At 46.9% G+C, this 25,009-nt stretch overlaps 2 protein-coding genes across 2 annotated transcripts in view; both read left to right on the top strand.

The window, feature by feature from the left end:
• The window catches only part of DDI2 (DNA-damage inducible 1 homolog 2 (S. cerevisiae)), a 13,471-nt gene extending 3,484 nt beyond the window's left edge, over positions 1 to 9,987 (top strand). Inside the window, exons 2-9 of the mRNA XM_010184891.1 lie at positions 944 to 1,073; positions 2,086 to 2,316; positions 4,696 to 4,822; positions 6,937 to 7,064; positions 7,656 to 7,784; positions 8,553 to 8,656; positions 9,587 to 9,776; positions 9,971 to 9,987. Coding sequence (XP_010183193.1) covers positions 944 to 1,073; positions 2,086 to 2,316; positions 4,696 to 4,822; positions 6,937 to 7,064; positions 7,656 to 7,784; positions 8,553 to 8,656; positions 9,587 to 9,776; positions 9,971 to 9,987 — 1,056 coding nt within the window. The remainder of the gene's footprint in view (positions 1 to 943; positions 1,074 to 2,085; positions 2,317 to 4,695; positions 4,823 to 6,936; positions 7,065 to 7,655; positions 7,785 to 8,552; positions 8,657 to 9,586; positions 9,777 to 9,970) is intronic.
• RSC1A1 (regulatory solute carrier protein, family 1, member 1) lies at positions 4,777 to 16,255 on the top strand. The gene is made up of 7 exons (XM_010184890.1): positions 4,777 to 4,822; positions 6,937 to 7,064; positions 7,656 to 7,784; positions 8,553 to 8,656; positions 9,587 to 9,659; positions 14,205 to 14,267; positions 14,364 to 16,255. Exon 7 carries the CDS (start codon positions 14,396 to 14,398, stop codon positions 16,253 to 16,255), a length of 1,860 nt encoding a protein of 619 aa, XP_010183192.1. The 5' UTR covers positions 4,777 to 4,822; positions 6,937 to 7,064; positions 7,656 to 7,784; positions 8,553 to 8,656; positions 9,587 to 9,659; positions 14,205 to 14,267; positions 14,364 to 14,395.
• The last annotated feature ends 8,754 nt before the right edge of the window (positions 16,256 to 25,009 follow it).

The following is a 25,009-nucleotide window of genomic DNA, read 5'->3' as shown; positions in this document are numbered from 1 at the left end:
CGATCTGCCCGGTCTCATTGCACTCCAATGAAGGCACAGAGACCTTAATGTTTAGCAGGTACCATTCCTGGGAACTTCTGTTCCTGTAAAACACATCTTTGTTTTATTTTTCTTGCTTCCCTGTAATTTAGGACATCCGTAGGAATTACAAATCTAATGTTCCCATGGTGATTATTATTTTTTTTTAATCTCAATATGTTTTGAAGTTTAATCTGCAGACCCCTTATTGAGTCAGGTTATTGTAATAGAAGATCATGTGACTTTGTGTTTCATAGTCAAAAGAAGTGAATCCCCTGCTGTGGACTGGTTGCAGTCGGGAGCAGAGTCTTTGGGTGCTGAGTAGGGTTATGTCACTGAAATAAACTGGAAATCACTGAGCTAATCATTGAGGTCCCTGTAAAACTGTCTGTTCTGGGGAACTGTGCTGTGGGAAAAGGCAGAGATTGTAGATATTGGGGTGGATCATCCATGGATCAATCCTGATCGACGCTGCCTGTGTGTATATGGTCAGTCCTTGGTCAATAGGCGCTGACTTGGAGGGAGATGATGCCGTAGAAGACGGCCGTGACTTGTGTAATCGTAGAGATTGGGATTTGGAAATGTGTGGCAAACAGCCCTGGTGCAAGGCTCGCTTTCCATTAAAAATCTTGGCCTCTAATTAAGAGAGAGACGCCCTTCTCCGAGAAACCATTGCTGGGTTTCGTTAAGACAGACTCTGTGTCGTTGTCCAGCTTGTTGAGGGCTTTCTGTGCCGGAGGTAGAGGTGCTTTGGCAGGGCCTGCCCGTGCCTGTGGTGAGCATTGCACACCTTCCCTTGGGCAGCTTGAGATGGGTCCAGAGGATTTACTGGAACGCTTTCCTAACGAAATAAAAATGTAAAAGAGCAAGATGTGGTCTGCTCTGTCACACGTGGCGTTTGTCATTGTGCTCTCTCCGTGAACAGATAGTCTATGCAGAGCGGCCTCTAACTGACAACAACAGATCCTTGGCCTCCTATGGCTTGAAAGACGGGGACGTGGTGATCTTACGGCAGAAGGAGACTGTAGAGCCGCGGCCTGCCATCCGTTTCCCAGGTGAGCGAGGATTTGTGCTGACTTTTGCTCTGAGCATCCCAAGATCTCCGTGTTTACCAAACACCAACTCCATTTCATGTCGGTCTCCTTTCGTACCTCGCTAGGCAAAACATTTAGGAAGGAAGGTAGCTAGGGACAAGGCAGGGGGCTTTTAAAATTGGCTAAAGGGCTTGTTATTTGATGCTATTTTTAATTGTAAGGAAGCGAATACTGGCTTACGGTTCTTTTGGGGAAATACAGAGAAAGTGAGCCAGTTTTGTAAAGGCATGTGAATTTTCATACATCCCTTCCTGCTCGGTGTAACGGTGCAGTAAAATGCGGTCTGTGTGGCTCAGACACCTTAAAAGGCCATTGCGACGCACGCTCTGAATCTCTGCTGTGACAAATACCCAGAGAAGCCGCATCTTTACAAACCCCGTTACGCAATTGTGCACACGTGCGAAAGACTCCTCTGATAACGTCTGAGCAGGGCCCTGCTCCTCCGTCCCGCCTTCTGCAGCGATTCCTAGCAAATCCCCCTCGTAAAATATCGCTGGAAAAGAGGGCACTGCTGGCTGAGGAGGGCGTGGGAGCATTGCTGAGGTCTTCATCCTCCTGCCTCAGCTGGAGGATTGGTATCTGCAGTGCACATCTGCAGAAATGTTACTTTTTTTTTTTCCCTCTCCCTGTCTTTTTTAATCCAAGAGATTCAGAAGTGCCTTAGAGACTCTGGGTTTAGCCCTGTGATCCCTGTGCGTGGTATTCACATTTGTGAAGCTGGAAATAACCAGTCTGCGATTCAGTGTGTTTCAGGGGATAAAAAATGGGCCAGATCGACGGCTAGACCAGTTACGTAAATACGTGCTAGCATTCCTAACCCAGTAACCCGAGTACGTGGCTGTGCTTCCGACACGAATTGCTGTTCGCAGAATCCAGCCTAACGCTGTCGCATTAGTAGCAGCTCGGCCTTCTCCACATTTTTCAAGCAGAATTGTAAACGTGAAGCACCGACTCTGACCTCTTTCCCCTCCAGGGCTGCCGAGGATTGACTTCAGCAGCATCGCAGTTCCTGGGACATCCACGCAGCAGCACCAACCCCCAGCGCAGCGTCTTCGCCCCTCGCCTCCCGATGCGCCTTCGTTCCCTCAGGGTTTGGACAATCCAGCGCTGCTGCGGGACATGCTGCTCGCGAACCCCCACGAGCTGTCCCTGCTGAAGGAGCGCAACCCTCCCCTGGCAGAGGCGTTGCTCAGTGGAGACCTTGGTAAGTTGGGGTTTTTAATCTGTGGGAGGTGGTTTGAAATCGGTTTGAGCTCGGTTCTGGTAAAAGGCAGCTGCAGGTTTTTAACTAGCCGGGATGCTCACTGCCAGCTCATTGATGGTGCTGATGAAAGGTGTCGGCTGGGAGTACTCAAGCCAGAGTTCCTCGCCTCCTAACAAGACTGGTTCTGGCAAGTTGGGCACATTTCTCCTGCTTGGCTTTTTTAATATCCTCTATCCCCTACTTTGAAGTATCAGAAGCATGGATAAATCAAGTGTCTGTGAAGACAAGTGACTCAGCTCCCGATTTTTATGCTAACACTCTCCAAATGCACGTATTCCATAATGGTGTTGTGTTTGCTGCATCCCAGAGCCCATGGAGACCTCAGCAGAGAGCAGCATGCTGTAAACTAACTCTGTCTGTAATGGTTAGCTGGTGCCAAAGTGGGCAGCATCAGAAGGGAGAGGAGAAGAAACACTAAATGCTGTCTTTAGGAGGTTTTTCCCATAGGAATAGTCCTAAATGTTTAAGTCTTTGTTAGTCTTGAAAGTGTTCATGTATTTTGGGTGCAGTTGAAGCTTGGTACCGTGTTCTCCACTTCCTCTGCAAGTGAGTAGCTGATGTTGGTCCCTCATTCTTCATGTGATGAAAGCTTTGAACTCAAGTGTTCTTTCAGTAGGAAGAGAGTGGTGTTTTGGGCATCAGAAGGTGCGCTTCTAGACCTCTGCGAGATGTCTTTTTGGGAAATAAATCCTGTTGAGTTTGAGGAAATGAATGAAGAGGAGGAGCTTCTGGCAGGAGACTTTTATTCCTTTTTCAAGGTTACATCCTAGTGATTTCTCTCGGTCAAAGGAAGCTAGAAAGGAACTTGCATGGATATTGTTGGCATGTTTTATTTTTTAATTCTGACTTTACCTCATATCCAGAGTTCAAATCATTACCTTTGCACTCTCCAGCTTCCTTGCGCTTCTTGTGAGCGCTGCATCCGTAGTGCAGGAGTTTTTCCCGTCACCTTTAGGAGAAGTGCTGCTGTTGGCACAGCTCAGGAGACCCAAACCTGGCTCATTTGCTGATCTGTTTTGTCTTGCATGCATTAAGCTTTGATTCAGGTGTGCATTTTTAGTCCCAAATCGCCACAGTGGGCTGTCAGAAGGAACTGGGGTTTGATCTGGTTATGCTCTCATTGTGCTGGATCACTACTATTGGTATTTGGGCACAGATCCAGTTCAGCTCAGGCTCTGATGCCCAAATGTACGCATAGATACGTGCCATGTGACTGTGCTGGATGCACCGCGAGCGCTTTAGAAGGCACCTGCTATACAAAAGCCTAATTTAAAAAAGAACAAACAAGAAAACATATCCCGTGCCTTCCTGAACATGTAACGGCCTTTGAGTCAGAAAGCCTCTTCATGGGAGCTGCATTTCTGAAAGCAAACCCACAGCCTTCTGTGTTTACAGAGCTTAATTTATTGCCAAGTGCTTTTGGGAACGTATGTGATCAGATCCAAGTAGTAAAAAAAAAATAGCCAGAGGCCATCCAGAGAAGTGGGGATCTAAAAACTGTGTCCTTAAAACATGCAGCTAGACATTGTGAAGCAGGCGTCCTGCAGGACCTCTTGATTTCCGTGACAGGCATTCAGCTTTAGGGATCCTGATGTCTCTGTCTTTGCCTCTGTTGCTCGGGTTCAAAGTAAGTTTTGTTGTTGGGCTTTTTGTGTCTTACAATTTTGCACTTGCTCTTTGCTGGATCTACAGGCTGTTCGTTTACCAGGGACTGCTGAGTGTAAAACGTGATAGATCTTGCAAGCTGTTCTTGTGGATGGGCTCGCTGACAGCTGTGAGAGCTCGCTTCTATCTCTGGAGCTTTTTGAAAATACGTGTGCACTCAAGCCTCTTGTTCGAATCATGCAAGGTCTCTAGTCCTGATTTCTGCTTTGGGTCTCAGTCATATGCTGGTTTTGCAGCTGTTGGGTTGGTTTTTTTTTTTGGAGTATTGGGTAGGCAATTCTTGCTGCAATAGAATGAACTCCTGTTTTAATGGCAGCTCTCTGTTTTAAATATTGCCTTCATGTTTTTTTCCATTTTTCTTCCATACAGAAATGTACGTGCAAAGAAATTGAGTTTGATTGTGCTGAGTTTGCATAGCAGACACAAGGTTAAAGAGATTCGTGCAGTTGTTTTTCATCTCAGCAGGTTTCTGGGTTTGCCACCGATGCTTTGAGGTCCATCCGTGCTGCCTTCAGAGGAAGCCTTTTGTGGCTGCACTGCTGAGCCTACCCCTGAGTGCACAGTGGCATAAAAAGAGGAGTTTGCTGTGCCAAAACTTGATTTGTAAGAGTAATTTCCAGTAAAAAGCATTTCTGTGTCTCCCTGTCACTGCAGAGAAATTCACCAGGGTGTTGCTGGAGCAGCAGCAGGACCGAGCCCGGAGGGAGCAGGAGAGGATCCGACTCTATTCAGCTGACCCTTTTGATCTGGAGGCACAGGCCAAGATAGAAGAAGACATCAGGTAGCAAACCAAAGTCACTCACAGGCTTTGGAGGTCTCCACGGTGGTTTTTTCCACAGGGTGCTTCTATCCATGGTGCCTTTTCCTTGGAGGATGCAAGTTATGTGTTAGATCCTGCCTTAAGACATGCATTTGCTCTCAGAGCGATGCCACGTTTGCAGGTGGGAAGGTTGGGATTAGGGGACACGTAGGTGTACCCCATCCTTTAGACATATCCAGCTGAGCACAGATCATGAGGTGGTGGCACCGCTGCCCATTCCTGTGATGTCCCAGCGCTGTCTAAGCTGGTCCACTCTGTAACAGGAGCCCTTGTGGAAAGTGCTTGGCCGAGATCTTCTTGAGAGGTGGCACTTGGGCACCTCAAGCGTGTTTGGAACTGGAGAGCTGGGCCTGTGGCAGTCTCTAAGCTGAGCTCTCTGCACAGCAACACGGTGTCATTTCTCCCAGCTGCCTTCAAGATTTGATTTCACATAGTGCTAATTGTTTCGTCTCTCTGGCTAATTCCAGACTCTGAACATCACTGCTGTCAGAAGAAATGCTCTGTAGAAATATGTTGTGCTCGTCAGTGCTCGCTGCCTCTTGCTGTCTTCCAAATGTAATTGCATTGGACTGAGGCTTGATTTCTTAAATTGAGTGATAAATCCTTGAGTCAGAACACAACTGGTGGTTTGGTTTTTTTCTCGATAAAGAAATGTCTTTCTGATACAGGCTCATAGTTGGTCATAACCAAAATTCATTTGTGATAAGAGTCATTCTTGCGTTTTGCACAAGGTGTTGGTGCCGGATAAATGCTTAGCTTAACATTGCAGAAAAATATACATTTGTAGATAGCAAAACATTGCTCAGAGGCATAGGAACGCTTTCCTTCCTCCATAGATGAGGTGACAGATAAAGGTGATATGCCCAAGGCTGTGCAGCTGCGAGGGAACAGTTTGGGCATCCAGCAGTCCCCAGATTTCACACCCCACTTAGTTTCTCCGAACTCTGCTTAATTAGATGTGCTCTGCCCGAGATTGATTGGGAGCTACTGCAGGCATCGTATTTTTTTGAGACATCTCTGTCCTTCAAGTGTACCTTATGTGGAGAGAGCGTCAAGCACAGAGAAAGCGGAATAATGAATTTGACAAGAAAAAAACCTTAAGATTAACCACTGCATATCTGATTTAAGCTTAAATTATAGAAGATGGGAGAATGTGTGGCTCTGTTCCACAAGTCTGATGTGATGTTGGACAGACTGGCAGTAGGGTGCTCCAGCTGCCCAGCCAGGTCTCGGGTGCCGTTAGCTGTTTTCCTCGCCCACCAAGAAGCCACGTCTGCCCATCTTGTTGTGGGGAGGCTACCAGAGTGCAGAAGATGGGTAAGAGAGGAGCTTGGGGTTTTAACTTTTCCCCTGCTGAGGAGAAAAAAATGAAATGGCATCAAAGTTGGAAGCCCTTTCCCTTTTTTGGTAGGTAAAGCTATTTTGAATGCAGTCGCTACGGATACCCATCACTTCCAAGACTACTGTAGGGGCTGTGATGGGCTTCTTGAAGAGCGTTTCTTCTGTAGGCTTGAATTTGCAGTGAGGGCTTGCGCTCACGGTGGTGTTCTCGCTGCGGTTTTGCTCACCTCCCTCCCTTCCTGTGCCAGGAAAAGCAAAGATACCAAGGAAACGTTGGAGGATTTCAATGTTCAGCTGCTGTGTGGGATTCCAGTGTTGTAGCTACTGGCAACACCTTTGTCGTGTGCCCTCAGTGCTTCATTTTAGAGTGACTAATAAATACACAGGTTTTTTGCTCACAAGTTGTCCAGGTTACCTCTGTGGTCGCAGCTTCCTGTTGCACACAGAAGGTCATCAGGAGCTGTAGTGTGAGTTAGGCAGGGTGTTGGAAGGAGCAGTCTTCGTGGCTGCTGGGAAGCGACTCTGGATTAATCCAAAGATCATTACTAGCAATCTCCCTGCTAAGAAGGCTATGTTTAGCTAACAAAGCAGTCTTTGCTGTGGTTTAAACATGCTGCTTGTAAGGTGAGCTGCAGCGGGTGGGATTACCAGATCTGTTTGTAAGCCGGAGGGATGCTTATAATGTTTGGCTGATGGAAGCTCTGATTTTTCTCTCTCTTCTCCGTTAAATTCAGGCAACAAAACATTGAGGAAAATATGACGATAGCAATGGAAGAGGCCCCCGAGAGCTTTGGGCAGGTGGTGATGCTGTATATTAACTGCAAAGTCAACGGACATCCAGTGAAAGCCTTTGTTGACTCAGGTGAATTGCCCCCACTTTCATCCCTTTCTCTGCACACTCCTTTCCCTCACTGAGGGAGACAGTAAACGCTCCAGAAGTTTTGCCCAAAAATTCCATAATAAAGCACTGCATTACAAGATTTTGAAGCACCTAATTAAAACCTGTGAGGAGTCTGGGCAATGTTTAAGGCAAACAGAGCAAATTATTGATAGAAGCAGCATGCATGCGTGCTTGAATGCCCCAGATCAAGGCTCCTGTCAGAATTTTGGGGGTCTGGTGGCTGTGCTGCCAGAAAGATCACTGCCACACACGTCTTGTCTCGTCTTACAGATCAGGGGGGATTTTGCATGCCTTTAATTCTGTGCTTCCCGTCCACAGCCTTAAAGGGAAAGTTCTTGGGGTTATTCCAGCTCTACAGTAATATGTACTTTGCTGTCAGTGCTGATCTGTGTGTACACGATCAATTCAGCACAGTGGGATTCGCAGGAAGCCGTTATGCCCTAATGCAGTGCCATTTCCCAGCTGCTGAGTGCAGGATCCTCAGCCTTTCCAGGAAAGAATATTAATTTGTGATGAGCTGTCAGGATTTAACACCAATTCTGTTGCCGGTAGGTGCCCAGATGACCATCATGAGCCAAGCCTGTGCTGAAAGGTGCAACATAATGAGACTGGTAGACCGGCGATGGGCTGGCATCGCTAAAGGTGTAGGGACGCAGAAAATAATTGGCAGAGTGCATTTAGGTGAGTACTGGTGGTTTTGGGGCAGTTTTAGCAGCAGTTTGACTGCATTTCCTGCAGTCCTGGTGCCGAGAAGTATCTGGTATAATGCTATAATTGTTAGAAACTCCTGCAGAGTAAAATAAAAGTGCATCTGCAATATGTTCGTTTGTCTCAGGCACAGTACTCTTGCTTCTGTTTCATTTAATGCTTTTAAAATTTACCTTTACACTTGGAGGCGAGGGAGCCCTCAGCTCAGAGGATGTGTTCACTCTGGGTGGAAAAAATGGCACTAATGTGACATAACAAGATCTTTCCTGTTTGGGGTGGGACTGCTGGGCAGTGCGCATTGCTCAGGAAGGGTTCTGCTGCAGTGGAGCGTTTCCTATTCCTTTGGGAAGAGAAAGCTGGCTGTGCTCTTGTGCGGGTTTTCTGGGTGAGAGAAGATTGTCCTTGTCTGAAAAATCAATTCTCTTCACTGTTGTTGCTTTTCAGACTTCTACTGTAACAAGCTGTGCGCAGCTCCTCTAGCTTGCAGGGTTAGATAAGTGGTACTTACAGCAATAGAGCAGGCCAGCTTTTAAAATAATTAACTTCTTGAGACCATGGCAGGCCTGACAGTGCCCAGGGCTTGCACAGGGGCAGACTTGCTGTGACCAAAGCAGTGTGTCAGAGCTCCGATTTCAGATTTACCCAGCAGATTTGTCTCTTTTCCAGGAGATGGAAGAGCAGAGAGTAGATCTGTTGTGCTGCAGAGCTGTGAGGTGGTAACTTCTCTCCCTTGCGTTTCAGCTCAGGTCCAGATCGAAGGGGATTTCCTGGCGTGCTCCTTCTCGATCCTTGAAGAGCAGCCCATGGACATGCTTCTAGGACTGGATATGCTTAAGAGGCATCAGGTATCAAAACGTCTTTTGAAACAGTTACCAGCTCTTCCAAGGGAAGTGTTAAGTGCAACATAAATGCCTTGCCTGTGAATTCATTAGGATTTTTCTGGCGAGGGTTGATGGTGGATTATCTTGCAGCCGGTTATGGAAGAAGTACATACACTGCATACATCATGGACAGCTATAGAGTGTCTCGCTGCTCCCTGAAGATTTTTTGCTCTGATCAGAGACACTCAGAGCTTTCCACCTGAATGATTTATTACAAATCAAGTAATACAGGGCCCTTTGCTTTGGCCCACGCTTAGCTGCTGTGAGCTGTTCCCATTGGAAATGGATTGTTTAACCTTGTTTCTCCTTTTGGAGAAACATTTAGAATATTGTGTTCAATTCTGGGCCCCTCAGTTCAAGAAGGACAGGGAGTTGCTTGAAAGAGTCCAGCGCAGGGCCACAAAGATGACTGAGGGAGGAGTAGAGCATCTCCCTTATGAGGAGCGGCTGAGGGAGCTGGGTCTCTTTAGCTTGGAGAAGAGCAGACTGAGGGGTGACCTCATTCATGTTTATAAATTTGTAAAAGGCGAGTGTCAGGAGGAAGGAGCCAGGCTCTTCTCAGTGACAGCCAATGACAGGACAAGGGGCAGTGGGTGCAAGCTGGAGCATAGGAGGCTCCATGTGAACATGAGGAAAAACGTCTTCACTGTGAGGGTTACAGAGCATGGCCCAGGCTGCCCAGAGAGGTTGTGGAGTCTCCTTCTCTGGAGACATTCAAAACCCACCTGGACGTGTTCCTGTGTGACCTGCTCTGGGTGATCCTGCTCTGGCAGGGGGGTTGGACTGGGTGATCTTTCGAGGTCCCTTCCAACTCCTGCGATTCTGTGATTCTTTTTTCTCTGGGAATTGACTGGCTCTTACGCAGGCCCCTGATGTCTCGATGCTCTCTTGCAGTGTTCGATTGATCTCAAGAAGAATGTACTCGTGATTGGCACGACTGGCTCGCAGACCACTTTCCTCCCGGAGGGTGAGCTCCCGGAGTGTGCCCGGCTGGCTTACGGGGCCGGGCGGGAAGACGTGCGGCCGGAGGAGATTGCAGACCAGGAACTAGCAGAAGCAATACAGAAATCCGTAGAGGAAGCAGGTACCAGGAGGAGCCCAGTTGTAATATTAATCTGCGTAGTTTCTTTGCTGTGTATCAGGATGTCCATCAGCAGTCCCCCTTCCCAGCTCCTAGGAGATATGGCCTAATGCAGGATCAGCGAGTAAATGGTGGAAAAAGGAGCTTTATTCTTGCTCAAAGGCTCTAACTGCACTTCTCTCTTCCTTTCTGTACAGCAAATCTGTCTGCATGAAGGCATTTGGGGGTGCTTGCTGTTTAATTTGCACTTTCCTTGCGACTTCCTACCCGCTCTGGTTTCTTGGCCTTTGAAAGAAGTGGAGATAAATGGTTGTCTCTGGCACCCATTCCCCTGGGTCGAGCTGTCGTGCCTCGACAGAGTCACTACTCAGTTATGGGATATTTTAGCAGCCTTGCACATGGACAGCTTTGTGGAGACTTCCGCAAATCCTGTTCTTAATAGCTGCAGTGTATAAAAATAGAGGAGCTGTAGCAGTAAGTACAGATCTGTGGACAAAAGTTCCTGACAATTTTTGGAAATAGTACTGTTTCAGCATTTTTTGTTCCTTAGAATGGCGCTCGTGCCCTTGGAAGGTGAATTGCTTCTCTTGCTGAAGATTACTGTTGCTCCAAATTTCAAAAATAGCAGCTCTATTCACATCCTAATGTAGATCATCAGCTTCAGTGAGATCTGAAAGAGAATTTTCACCCTGCCCATAGTTTTGTTGCCAGTGCCTCTGGGATCCATAAGCTGCACAAACGCAGACTGATTGGCCTACGGAAGATTTTGGTAGCTGCAAAATTCTGTTAAGTGGAGATGCCAAAATAGCTGAAGGCTGAGCTATGAGCCAGAGTGTCTGAAACTCAGATTTTCTGTTTAACTCCTCCCTTAACTTCAGCAAATGCTTTTGACTAAAGGAAAGCTTCATTTTTTTTTCCCTGCTATTACCGGGAAGCCGTGAATAGCTTTTGACTAAAGGAAAGCTTCATTTTTTTTCCCTGCTATTACCGGGAAGCTGTGAATGCCTCACAAAATGTATTCCTTAGGTCTTTTCCAGAACTTCTAAAGATAATATTTTATACTATTTTACAAGTGTTTTATAGAAACTTTTGATTTTTACTGCTGATTTTCCCTCTACAAGCACACAGTAGGATTCTGCTTCCCACACACATGCAAACCTCTTTGCCAGGTCATGTTTAAGCTGATGAAGTTGATTTCTTCAACATTTTGATTGCTAGTTTTTAAGACTCTAGCATGCTCCTGTTTGCAAGTGGAGTACAGTGACCAGATTTAACCATATCGATAGATATATAACCAGTTGTAATGCACTGAAGTTTTTGTTTAACACTTCCCAGTCGCTCCTTGATAGTACAAAGAGTTAAGCAGCGACTTTCTTGCAAATAACAAAGTTGTTTACATTAAGGGGAGCACGGGACTGCACTTACTGGTCCCTTTGACCAATTTTCTTCCATTCTAGGAATGTAAGTTTTGCAGAGGTACAAAAACCTCAAGAGTAAAGCCTGGCTTCAATGAATCAGCAAGAAATGGTTTACGTGTTTGACTTTTAAAGCCAAATTTGAATGCTTATTAGGTGAAGTTGCAGCAAGTAGAGAGAAACACAAACATAGGTTTGACCTTGCCCCGTCAGGTTTTGACGCAGCTGAAGGTCAGACTCGGTAGCTTGGGCTCATGTCTCCTCACGTAACCTGGCAGAGAAAATGTGCAGATGTGTAAATACTAGTTCTTTTCCTCTTAAAATTTTGAGCCTGGTGAAGCCTGGGTTGGTTTTTGCAGTCTCTCTCTATTTCGGATAAGTATTTGCAGACATCGTCGTTGGTTGGACTTGGTTCTCTGCTGAAAGGGTGAAATAAAAAGCAAACGTTTGAGCCCAAAGTATGCGAGTCTTTACCATAAAAGCATTTTAGTCAAGTGCTTTAAAATGAAAAGTGCCTAAAATGACTTAGAGTGAAAGCTGCTTATGTACCAACACAGTTCTGAAGGCCACGTGGCTTTGCTCAGACTGATCAGCAGTCTACCCCCTCTCCACTGACGCTTGGGCCTAGAGGAATGTAAAAGATTTATGAGAATGGGAAATCCATTTTGCGAACTCACTTAATGCTTGTAGGGCGCCGATGCACAAAAGAAGGTAGGTCTTGTCTAGATTGACTGTGTAAGTCTTAGACGTCTGGCCCACAGGCGTTTGTTGGCTGGATCCTAAGATGTCAGGAGGTTAATGTATACCCTCTTCCTCTCTTCCAAAACCATGAGCTGCTGCTAGATGGAAAACCAAGGGAAAGAAGAGAAAATAGGAGAGGGAGAGAAAATAATTGCAGGACCAAGAAAGCTCAGCCACCCCCACAAGACCTAACGTTCTTCCATAACAGCTTACATTTTTGGTGCCTTCTGGTAGATGGTACCAGAGAAATTGCTGCATATGTCTCTAGGCTATTAAAGTTCTCATTTTGAACACACCTGGATTATTCTTGAGCTTTATTTAATTCCCCCAAAGCTCACTCATGATTTCTGTCAGCTGACTTGCTGGTGTTTCAGCACCTATAGAGAGGCAGCTGAGGTGGTGGTGGGGTCCTGGTATGTTTTACTGTGATCCAGATCCTCCACATCTGCTGCATTTCTGTCTGAGAGCGAGCTCTTTCCTGCCAATGTGCAGTGTTTTCCTCACCACCACTGGGAAACTCAGTGATTAGGGAGGATTTACAAAACTGACAGCAAAATTATAGTTGCTTTAGGAGGAAGTGTGTTCAGGTGGCTTACCCCATATACAGCTTTTCATCCAGACAGCCTCAGTATGAGGAAGGCACTGCCACTCCATGTGCAATTCAGGCTTTTCCTGGTATAGAGAGGAATTTGTCACTGATGGTGCACTGTGTGGAGAAGAGCTTGTTCTTGATGATCAATATCCCTGATGGGGCTGGGATGCAGGTCCTGTAGGATCCCCAGGAGGGAGGTGATGCTGAGGAGTGCTTGGCAGAACACCAGCTGCCTGTGCTGTCTAAATGACCTCAGATCCCTCATGTGTTTGCCTGAGCAGGCCCTTACTGCAGATCCACTGAGTCAAAACAGTTCTGCTTCCTCTCTGAAGGACTGGCTTGGGAGCAGAGAGCACCAACGCAATCCTGCAGCGTAGAAATAGAAAAGGATCCCTTTGGTTTTCATTCATGTCCTGTGTCATGAGCTTCTTGTTCACCCTTAGGAAAGATGAGCAGTCTGAAAATCTGCAGGATACTTCTGGCTTTGTAACACTCCAGCATCGCCAAGTTGTTGCAGCTGCATTAAGACCAGATGTGCAGCCAACCGAAGGGATTGGTCTGTGCAACCACTGCTGTATTTTATACCAAAGGGTGTCGATCAGAGGTGGTATTGCAGTGTGAAGTACACCATTTTTATTTAACGGAGAATAAAGGAAACAAGTAGCTGAGCTGAAAAAGGCAGATTTCTTCCGTGGTGTAGAGCTTAAAGGAAATCCTGGCTCTACGTGTGAGCATGGTTAGCTGTGCCCCCGTACGCCTGGGTATCTGCAAAAAGAGAAAGACTTAAGGTAACACAGTGATATGTGTTGAAGACCACTGAGTTTGGAGGCCTCTGGAAAGAGAAAGGGAACTAGTGCAACAAATCATGCGGCACAGAATTGGGTTATCCGACACTGGAGTAGGGTTTTAATGGAAGAACAGGCACTTGTACAGCAAAGGTCATGTTAGAGACTTAACAAGACCATGAGAGCTGATGCATTAGCAAGATTAGACTATTAGCAAGATAAATTTACTTATTTAATCTGTCCTGATAATGAGACCCAGTGTTTGGTGCTACTGATAGAGATCTGCAATTCATCCGCTCCCTGTGTGGAAGAGGAATGGGTGAGCTGGGTTTGACTTCTGGCTGTCCCTTCCTTTGCTCTGCTCTGCTCAGCCTTGGGCAGCAGTTCCTCTGGGGCATCCTGCCTTTCACCCTAGGATCTTTACGCTTCCCTTTTGCAGCTGATACTTGTTTGCCTTCTCCCTGCAATGCTGCTTGCCATCGCAAGGCAATAGCTGCTGAGAGCACGGTCCAAGGATTGTGATGCCCTCATAATTCTCATTTCCCCAAAACGTGGCTCGAGAATATCTTCAGCTGTGTGGAGAACAAACTGTTTCAGTGCTAGACACGTGCCTTGTGCTGCATATATTTTATCAAGTGCACAGTACCACACACAGACTGCTCTGCAGTGTAGATAGTACAGAACAGCCTTCAAATTGTCCTCCAGCAGTTACTTTTTACCTGACCTAAGGAATTTCCCAGGCAGAGCTCCTTCTCAAAGGCAGCCCCTGCTGCTTGCTCCTTGCTATCTTGATGGACAGTAGGGAGAGGAGCTGCAAGGCCACAGGACTGTAACCATGCATGTGGTGTGCTCTGAATGCTAACACAAGTTTGGTGTGTTTGTTTCCTAATCCAAACAGAACGTCAGAAGCCTTGATGCATGTAGTGTGTGTTTACTGCAGCTGGAGTGGGCCACAGACCAGGTATTTATAGCCCTCAGTTTATAAGTTTTCACTACGATAGTGAAAACCGTGATTCTCTTGTGTCCTAACTCCTCCTTTCTTTCTGTCTTCTGTTAGAGAATAGTGACAAAGAAACTACCTCACTGGAAATGCCCTCATTACCAGCTTCTGATGGGTTTCAAAATCCAGTCCAGTCTTCAGGACTAAATTCCAAGATCTGTAATTCCACAAATCAATTACTTGATCGTTCTGTCTCTGCCCCTGCTTCAGTTTGCTCATCCGAATCTAGCCTCGCGGAGCCCATTGATCCTAGAGCCGTCAAGTCTTTTGAGTCTTCAACTGAATGCCACATAACCCCTGAAGAGGAGCATCCTCTCTTATTACAGCGTCTTTCCAATAACGCTTCCTCGGCAAATAACGACCCTTCTCCTCAGACAGAGGATGTAACCTGTTGCAATCCAGCTTGCCTTTCACAGAAGACACCAGAAGAAACATTTTTTGCTGACAGTCTGAAGGAATGTAATGCTAAAGAACAAGATCATGGTCAGGAACAGCCTTTGGAAGTGACTAAAGAAAACAGTTTGGCTGACACTGCTGCTAAGCATGGGCAAAATAAAGATCTACGTCCGTCTTCAGAACGGGAGCAAAAGCATGAGCTTCCCCATGACCATCAGACATGCAAAGAACCAGAGAAGGAACATCTGGAGAAGCAAACTGAGACAAGTGACCCAGAACCTCCTTGCCATGTTGGTGGGGTTGAGAAACCTGTTACGGAAGAAGCCAGCCAGCCAGAAAATCCTCCTCTGGAAATGAGAGGAGATGGACTGAAGAAAGCAGGTCTTTCCTGTGTGAAAGGGGGTATCCAAACGTCAGCCTCCTGTAGCTATGTGCATGCAGAAGCCTTCATGGAAATAGATGTAGTGGAGCCGTCTGTAGCTGAAGCACACAGCTCAGCAAGCGAGCAGAAGCAGGAGGCTGAGAACAGAAGTGTATCTGACCTGAACGCAGACGCCTTTTCGATGGAGGTGGAGTCACTGAAGTCTGCATCCTCCTTGAGGGATCCGTTTTCCAGCAGTGACGTCCCGCAGTCCAAAAGCACTAGTGAAATCCCTGTGAAGTATCATGAGTTCTCTGATTTGGCAGCTGAAGACAGCTCTTGCCCTTCCAGCATCCATCAGCTGGACACAGACCCAGGAAAACCTTCAGAAGAGCCCTGTCCTTCTCTAGCATCAGCCTTGAAAGAGCTTCACAGACTCTTAATTATCAGTTGGAAAGAAGGATGTAAAATCCTTGCATCTGAAGAAGTCTCTCGGCTGGAAATGGTTCGCAAAGAGCCAGCAGCACAACAGAAGGGGCTTTCTGACAATGAGCAGAAAGGCTCACATCCAGTCAGCCAGGAACAGAGTTGTTCCTTCTGTGAGGTGAGGTCTGAAGGTGGAAGAGCAGAGGGGAAACAGCTTTGTGATTCTGGCACAGAAGACGGCAGCACTGGGTCTGTCAGCCATGTGCGGTCTGCTCTCGGAGAAGCTGCTTTGGAGGTTCAGAAGTTTTCAGGCAAGAGTGATTCGGTCATGGTGGATTCTGCAGCAACATCTGACCAGCAACAGAGCTGTGAGCAGGCGGAAGTTTCAGCAGAAGGTTGTCAGAGTCCACCCAGCCTGACTTTAGAGCAAAACGCATCTGTTTCCTCTAAACCTGCTGTGGATGAAGGTGCATCTCAAGCTACTCAGAGCCTGTCCACAGGAGCACCCGGGAGCAGCAGTTGTGCTCCCGAAGGTCCGCGGCCAGTGGGTGGGTGTGAGGAACCACTGCTGAGCCCACCAGCTGGCTGCACTGGACTCACCTCCACTGCTTCCCCACCACCCGCTTTCCCTGCCGCTGATGTAGATCGCATCCTCGGCGCTGGTTTTACCGCCCAGGAAGCTCTTGAGGCGTTGGAACAAGCGGATGGAAACGCAGATCTTGCTCTTCTCATTTTGCTAGCCAAGGGTATCGTTGTTCCTACATAACTACGGAAGAGGTAGCTGACTGCAATGTCTTCTTTTAAAGGACGTATTTAAATTACACACCATAATGTACAAGCAGAATGTTGAGCCAGATTTTTTTAATTCTTTGCAGCCAAAGTAACTTGTCTCTTCTGTTTCACTCGTTAGATTTGGCCTTTTAAAAGAAAGAAAACGTCCTAGCATTGTGTGGACAGGATAGCTTTTAATGATGCATACTGGATTAAAATTAATGCTTTTATTTAACTGTACACATTTAGAATAAGCTCCAATGTTACGAATAAAAAGCAGAAGCCATTATGATCACCGCCCCATCCAGCACAAAGCAGGTTGTGAAGTGAGTTGGCCGCGCGTGCGTGTGCACGGGACAGGAGGTGCACGCTGGGTTCGGTGTGGCGCAGACGTGAGACGGCGCTTGTCCAAACGGACTCTGCAGATTTGTTTTAGCTCTCCTGCGCTTTGTAACCCAATGTCCGTCTGTGACGCTGGTGAAACTATTATGGCAGCTACCAAAGGTATGTAGATGCCCACGGACACGTAACACTTTGCAAGAGGGGTGGAGGGGGTTTTTGGAAGCGTGTGTTTTTGTGTGTACATGGGGAAGGCTGGTGCCTATTTTTGCCAAACCCTTTTAAGCTCTTGGGCCAGTGTATTCAAGTTTACAACATGGGGATAGAAGAAGGGAAGGGACAGAAATTGGTGCTACCAAAACTTCAGAGACGTTTTAACTTATTTGAAGATGTGCTGGTATTAATTGTAGGTGGGGGGGATGAGAAAAGTAGTATTTAACTTTTTTTCCTAGCCTTGCCCACATCATGTTTCCCCCATACAAAAGAACAAGATCAACTACTTTAAAGCAAAACCTGAACGATGAAATTGTTTAACAAACCAACCATGTCTTTTGGCTTTTATTCCCCCTCTGCCCCTGGAAGAATGAACTGTTTCAGTGGATCCATCCCCTATCACCGAGCAGGGGTGTGATCAGAGGAATGAGGAAATCCGCTTTGCACTAGTTTTATCTCAGTGTTTGGGGATGATCAGCCTCTCAGCTGTGGAAATGCTGGTGGGGTACCCATTTAATACCTCCGAAAGAGCGAGGGCTCCCCAATAGGGTTTATGAAACAAATGCACTGACGTGGCTTCTGTGTTACAACCATCGTGGCCTTCCAGGAAGTCCTCGGTGAGTAGCCTGCGTGATGAGGACTCGCCAAGGCTGTGCTGTAGGAAGCCCTTTCCAGACGATTTTTTGGGAGATTAATTTATTTTTGATGCTTTGCAGAGCCCCAAAACTCTGTTGGGACTGGGGATGGAAAGCATGGCTTAAACATACCAAATTTTAAATAGGAACTTCTATGTGGTCCCACTTTCAAATCTCAGAAGTGGCTTTGTGTCAGGTGTTCATCTTGAACTTTCTGCTTTGAGCTAAACCTGAAGTGATGGGTCAGCAGCGGCTGGAAACATGTTTTGTTCATGGCTTTCATTTGTTTTCATTGTCTCAGGCCTGTGTTCCTGGTGTTTTGTTTCCCCTGTTGTTTAGCAGATTTGCCTGCGTGTATGCTAGGCCTTTTATCATGCAGGGTGGCATCTGAAAAACCACACAGATTTGGTTTCATCTGTGAACTTGCAGGAGTTCCTGATGTCAGTGAGCGCTGGTTGTCAGATATTTTTCTCAAACGCTTGGGCAGCCAGGAGATCCTTTAGAAATAAGGAAGAGCTTTAAGGCATTCCTCTGTCTGTCGAATGGAGTTTTTCCGTGAGCTGTGACCGTACCAGTTGAGCTGGGGGTCCCCACCACGTTTAGCTCATATCCCATTGCTTGTGATGCCAGCATTGCTCTGTGCATACATAGGAAGCAGGGCTTGGCTGTTTGGGGGCCCCTTGCTGGAGCAGCATCGAGGAATTCACTTGAGGCTGTTCAGAATTAGTTACTGAGGCAAGACTAGAGCTTTATGATCTTTACCCTGCAGGTGGTCAGATTTACCCCTGCTGAAGTTCTTAAAATATTCTCCTTCCAATGAGCACCTCAGATCAGCAAAAGTCCCCTCTGTGACACTTGGTCCGGCACGGGAGTACAGTGTCATCAGATCTCTCTCTAGAAGCCGTAGGAGATGAGATACATTAGACCCATTCCCATCGGCACCTGGTTCATTATCAAATGCAGCAACAAGAATGAAGCTCGCAGCTCTCGGATCCAGAGCATCCTCAGTCTGAACAGCCAAACCTGCTCCCGCTTCACGCCATGGGTGTCAGTGAGGTGGTCCTGGGTGCAAGCCCCCACCTGGTATGCAGGTACCAGCTGCAAATTTTGGATGCACGAGAGCTGAATTTGCACCCTTAGCCTGCAGGTTCATCTACTGCCAGCTTCTTGAAGCATCAGATGTTAGCCATTCCCATGTTATACCCTTTTCATATTTACACTTTGTTTTTAGAAGCAATTGCTAATAGGTAGGTGAAGTACTGCTGCTTTGCTCCAAACTGGTTAAAGGCTCTAGTTTTATAGCCACATTTACTTAGACTGCATATACTGAATTTATGCTATAAAAGCTTTAGAGCATCAGCCAACTTGCTTCAATGCTCAGTTTTATTCTTTGTCGGACAGAATTTCTGAAACGTGCCCTTCTGCCAAAGCTGTACTGAAGCATTTATCAATAGTGCTAGAATTTCCTGGGTAACTTTCTCTGAACTGCTAGAAACAAAGCCTGACCCCCAACTGATAAATACTCGTAAAACTTCTTTTATCAAGTTGGTCCAAGCCTGGTGATTTAAATGTCTTCATTTCAGAGCCTTGCTTTGAGTGAATGGCTACGTTCTGCTAAACTGGAGAATAATTGTTTTAGGAGCAAGATTTATGTTGGAGAAAATTGGGGCAGTGGTGAGGTTAAAATAAAATGTGATAGAACTTGTATTTAGTGAGCACTGTCTGAGAGTTGTCTTCTGTTTCAATGTGCACGTGTGTCCTCTGCTGTATGCACACATCCTTTGCTCATCGTTTAGCAATCCCTTAACTGGTCTCTGCGCTTACATGGCCTGCGAAGTGGGAATACTTCTGTTTAAGCAGGGATGGCAGACGTGCTACAACTTGTTGGCTGGAGCGGAGGATAAAGGTAACACCAAAAGCTGTTCAGGTTTCCAAGGAGCCATGTACTCTGGCCTAAAATGAAGCTCTTCATTTTCTTCTCTTCCCCTCCTCATTAATCACTGCTCCTGTGTAATGTCCTGTCATGCCACATCAGCTCAGCAAAATTATTTCAGGATGAAAAGTCCAGCTATAGAGAATAAAGCAACACTCAGAAGCTGCTTTGTAAAGATGCCAGCGTGTGTGGGGACCCTCGTGGGCCTGTAGAGGTTGTTTCTGGATGTTTCCTGAAGCTGCTGTGGTCCTGTACCTTGCTGGTGGTTTCCCAGATGTGTTCTCCTTTAAGATACTGAAGGAGTTTCCCCAGCTCTTGCCGAATGCACGAGTCCATACATGAGGTGTGTCTAGAGGTGCTGTTTAGTGGAATAGCAACATCTGAAAGTTTCTGGGCGCAGATAATTCTGACAAGAGGAGGAACGTGTTTCCTGAGGATGGTCATGTTTACCTGCTGCTGGACAGAGCTGAGCTGTGCTGCGTCACCGTGACAATCTCTGCCTCGTTGCTCTGTGTGTTCAACTTCCTACGTAGACACGTGGTCTCCAGGACTGTTAACCTCGTACCTCCTAGATGTTTTCTTCCTTCTGTCTTTGTCTCTCCCTCTTGCCGTCTCCTTTCCTCAAAAGTAGCAATATTTAAGTGTACTTGCTGAATGCTTAACTTCCAGATAAGTTTTCTTTATAACACTATGCCATTTACGAATAAAAGGAGGAACGGATCCTAGGGTTTCTTCACCAGACTTGGACTTCTTGCCAAACTGCTCCCCAGAACTCTAATGTGAATTCAAGGAGAAATCGAGCAGTATTTTTGCCTGCTTCTCTCGGAAGTCAGCTTGGGAAATGGGGTCGGTTTCATGTACATGTTTCCCTTCTGAAGCGTTCAAGAGATTTTTCCTGCACTGTGTAGATGTAGCTTAGTCCGTGATCCAAACACGTAGCGGTTTGGGTTACTCCTTGACTGATGCTTTTTAGCTTAAGAGTTTTACAAACTCACTTAAGGAACTTGAGGGAGTCAATACTCAGGAATCCTAAAGCTGGTTGCATTTGTGTCATTTACTCTTCTGGGCTGAACACGCTGCGGTTGTCCTTGCAGGTGGGTGAAGGGAGGAGTGGTTGTGTCATCGGAGAATGGGATGTGGTTCTGCCCAAAGTAATACACACTTGATTCTTTTTTTGATTTGGGTTTTTTTTTTAATATCGGGGGACTGTTTATCAACGAAATTGATGTGTACAAAAAGTTTGATATTTAAAAAAAATGAATAAACACTTTATCATAATGTTGCTTGATTGGTCTGTCTGTATTTCTGAGGTCAGCATCTCTGCACTCAAATCCTTCTCTGACTTTTTTTCCAACAGCAATAGAATTTCCTTAACATTTCTAACGAGTAGAAATCTGTGGTAAAAGTGATTTCAGTTGGCAGGGCCTGAGAACAGGCATGAGAAATTAATGTATTTGCCTTCTACGGAGATGGGCTGAATTCTTCAGGCAGGACCTGGCAGTGGAGGAGCGTTAGAGTACAACACAAAAGGTGGCACTTGGCCACAGCCCTGTCTGCTGGAAAAAGGAACTGGGCGCTCCTCATGTCTCATGGGTCCATACCTCATTGCCAGCCCTATTAGGGGACAGTTGGTTTTATTCTTCTGGAGCTGGAAGCTAATCTCTTGGGACATCAAAAAAATGGCATTTATATGCCTAGGAAGCTTGTGACAGTTTTAGTTAGAAATAACTTTTAAAGTCCTGTTCTCTTAGTGTCAGGTACTAGAGCAGTTTTTGGAATGGGAGAGCAGAGGATCTTGCTCCTCAGCCTTGTGGTGCAGTCAGCGAATCCTGAGAACCAGCATTTGTCTGACGGGGCAGTAATGCCTTTTTTTGTGCAGAAAAACAGATGCACTTTTCCTTGAGACAAGCACCGAGTTTTTGACCATTAAATCTCCGATAGGCAGAGAGCAGTCGGTGTTGGTACCAGATGAGCACACACTCAAAAATGCAAAGGGTTACGAATCGGCTGCTGTGACCAAGCACCTCTTGGACAGTGGCTTCCTCCTCACGTGTTCCGAGCTCTCCATGTGATGCTGGTGTCACTACATTATGTCATTAGGGTGGGTATTAATTAGGAGGGCAAAGTTATGTTTTTAATCCTGGTCTTGGAGTGGGAAAGGGGAAGGTTTTAATGTGTGGGCTGCTATAGCCTCATTCATACATTGGCCAAATGTTGGTTGCGATTTCTTCTGCTGGGAGAGGGTTTAAGGACTAAGTGCTTTAAAACCTGTTCTGAGCACTTGAGCCCTGTCTGTTCTGTATGAAGACAGTTTTCTTTTGGTACTGTACACAAGTGCAAATTAACAGTGTATAACTACGCTGTTAGGGTTGTGTTCACGTCTGGGATTTTCTCGGTCTGTTTGAATCAGAGCATTTAACCTTTAACCATTTTAACCCTTAAACCTGCAGCCCCTTATATGGCCAAGAGAGGTTCAGCCCCTATGTAATAAATGTAAAGTGTACTGCAAGTTGCTGTGCTTCTCTTGGCAATCTCGTATGGACACTTTAGGAGTAGGACAAGGGACTCCCCCAGAGGTTTAGAGTTTAAAAATGACAAATGAAGCGTTTTTTGAGTAGTCACGTGGGTGCAGAAGCTGCATTAGGAGCAGGAGCCAGATGCTGAGAGGTGAGCATTGCATTGTACCACTTCCTGCAACAGAATAGTTTAGAAGATGGTCAAGAGAAGAAATGTGATGGAGCCATCACTCATAATTTCCTCAGTGTCCCTCCCACGTCTGCTGCCTCTCATCTCTGCAGTCTCATGGTTTGGGCATGTGCCTGGTGTTGTACCAAGTGAACCAAGTGCTTTTTGGGCAGTTACGTCACCAGAATGGGATTTGGGAAATCCTGCTGGCCAGCCTGGCTTTTGATTCACTCTGGCCCTGCCTCGATCATCTGCTCTACCTCTAGTTTCCCTGGGGGTGAAGGACCCCTCGGAAGCGTAATTGCTTCACTATGACATGATTGTCTCTGACACCAAGCTTACTAATTACAAGGTGCTGTTGTGATTGCCAATAAAAGCACTGAGTCACACAGACAAGGGCACGAGTGGTTGGTGATTGAAATCCCTCACCAGAGCAGCTGCCAAATGAGTGCCAAAAGTTTTGAGTCCCTTTGTAAACAAATGAACATGGGAAGTGTTCTAAAACCAAAACGCTTGTGCCTGGTGGTGGAAATGGAGGTGTGCTCACAGGGCTGCATGCTAGTCATGAAATGCTTATCCTGATAAGCCTGGGGTTTCTTCCTTGTTTTTTTCCCAACACTAATTTTTTCCTGCCTAAATTTATACTGCTACCTCCTGAAATGATTCTTGTGTCTCTTTAATTTCCTTCTGGATCACTGGTAACCATATTGAAGTGCCCTGCAACTGCACTGCATGATAAGATGCGTATCTTAGGAGGGCAGTCTCTTGTGCTTCACGCACTTTGCTGCAGGAGATGAGTCGCACCTCAGTGACTCCTGTCCTTCCTTGCCATTTGGGATAAGTGCCTGATGGCTCCTCTCTTTGTGGGTCATGTTCTCCAGGGTAACCTCGAGCTGCAAATGCTGAGCAAAGAGTTAAAAGCCTCTTGGGAAGAGCGTAGGAAGCAGATGAGCGTGTGGCAGGAGTGGGATGGGGCCACCTGAGCTTGTCCAGGGAGAATTGGAGCTGTCTATAAATGCTGGGAGCAGGAAATTTCCCATGTAAATCCGTAGTTGTGTGGTGGGTGCTTTAAGGGATTACAAGCAACTCATTTTACCTGGAGTGAAACAGAGACTTGGGGCATTCAAAAATCCAGGAAAACTGTGGGAGACCAGGAAGTCTGCTGTACCCTGGGTTATACAGGTGTATGTGCTGTGCTGTGTCTGCTGCCTTCAAAGCAATTAAGAATGCAGACAGATGTGCTTACCTGCTGGCTGATGCTGTACAGATTGTTTTCTTTACGCACTGAGCATGCTTTAAATCCTAAAATTCAGCAGTAAAGAATAAAATAGTGTGTTGGATCTGCTGGGCTTCTTGAAAAGGGGCTGACTTCAGCTTGCTGGTCCTGCCAGTGGCTTGTTAGGGATCAGGTTTAAATGATTCATGCACAGGGATGCTACTAAGTAGTTGTGTGTGCATTTTAGTGGGGTCCTTTCTCTCTAATCCCCTCCCCCCCCCTTCATCAGGAGAGGTTTACCTTCTTCCCCTGGTGCCAAGACAAGCTCTGACCCTTGTTGGGATCTCAACACAAGCGCTCCAGGCGCTGGTGGGGAGCTGAGAAGAGGCGTTTTATGGTTGGGCTTGGTTTGGGTTGGTTTTAACCCAAGCGCTAATGAGCTGCACTCTCTGCCCTTCCCTAGGAGTTTCTCCCATGGTTTCCCAAAGCTGTTAAACTGGCTGAGCCATTCCTGCGACTGCAGGGAAAAAGCAGGCTTGGCTTTCTCCATCTCAGTCTTTGCTGAGCCCATCCCTTCCCTGCCAGCAGGTTATTTACAGAAGAAGGGGTGGGAACACGCTCCCGAGGGCTGCTGGCTTTTTCTTTTTTAATTGCTTTTACTTTTGGTTCCATTTTCAGTTATCAGGGTTGAATGTTGCAAGGCTGATATGCTAGCCCTGAGAGACAGGCCCAGTGTCAGGGCCTTTCACCTGAATCTCAGGAGGAAGGTTCATTATTAATTTTATCTTTTATTTCTTCAACTCCCACCTCCATTATGTCTTTGCACCAAGTCCTAGCTCTGTCCTGTGTTGGCAACTGGGACTTGTATTTGGTTTTTTAAGGATCTTTTTCCCCGCTAATGGAGGTTTGGACTTTTTTGGCTCCAAGGTGCCACACCACCAAGCACAGGAACAGAGAGATGGATCCTCTGCTCATCTTGGGGTTGCTGAAGCCCTCGGTGGTGGGGTGCCATGCAGCCCCCCTATTTTTTCCTCATGCCTCTGAATATTTCTCTTTGACGCTGGTCCCTGCCAGCTTCCCAAAGCACAGCAAAGCTGTGGGATCTGGTGGCCACCTTCCCTGGTGTCCCCAAACTGTGGCCTGCTCACCCCACCACATGTCTTCTCAACAGGCACCAACACCCCTGTCCCCTTGTGTCCCCTCACTGGGTCAGAAGGACCCAACACCAAATCCTTTCATCCACCTTGCTGTTCCCAGTGCTGAGAAGGACCTGGTGCCACCTCCCCTTGTGTCCCCTCACTGTACCCAATGCCTTATCCCCTTGTGTCCCCTCACTGGGTCATGAGGGTCCCAGACACCATCTGCTCTCGTGGCTCTCCCTGAGGTCAGGGCCATGACAGCCCCAAAGCCATCTCCCCCCACATCCCCTCGCTGAGCCTGGGGCTGTGAGGGACCTGATGGCATCTCCCTTCACTCCTTCACTGTCCCCAGTGCCATCTCCCCTCATGTCTCCTCTCTGTGCCCAGCGCCATCTCCCCTCATGACCCCTGACTGAGCCTAGGGCTGTGAGGGACCCAGCGCCATTTCCCCTCATGTCCTCTCCCTGTCTCATGAGGGACCCAGCGCCATCCCCCCACTCCTTCCACCGCCTCCCTGGGACCCGCGGGCGCCATTTGGGGCGGGAGGGGGCGGCCCAGGGGGGCGGTCCCCGGTGCTGGGTGCTGGGGG

The sequence above is a fragment of the Mesitornis unicolor genome, unplaced genomic scaffold (genome assembly GCF_000695765.1).
Source record: "Mesitornis unicolor isolate BGI_N332 unplaced genomic scaffold, ASM69576v1 scaffold43225, whole genome shotgun sequence".
NCBI lineage: Eukaryota > Metazoa > Chordata > Aves > Mesitornithiformes > Mesitornithidae > Mesitornis > Mesitornis unicolor.
The sequence above is the reverse complement of the archived record's forward strand: the minus strand, read 5'-3'. Positions and strand labels throughout refer to the sequence as shown.

Excerpts from the sequence above, each read along its gene's own strand:
- RSC1A1 (XM_010184890.1), top strand. The coding sequence starts at position 14,396 with ATGCCCTCATTACCAGCTTCTGATGGGTTTCAAAATCCAGTCCAGTCT.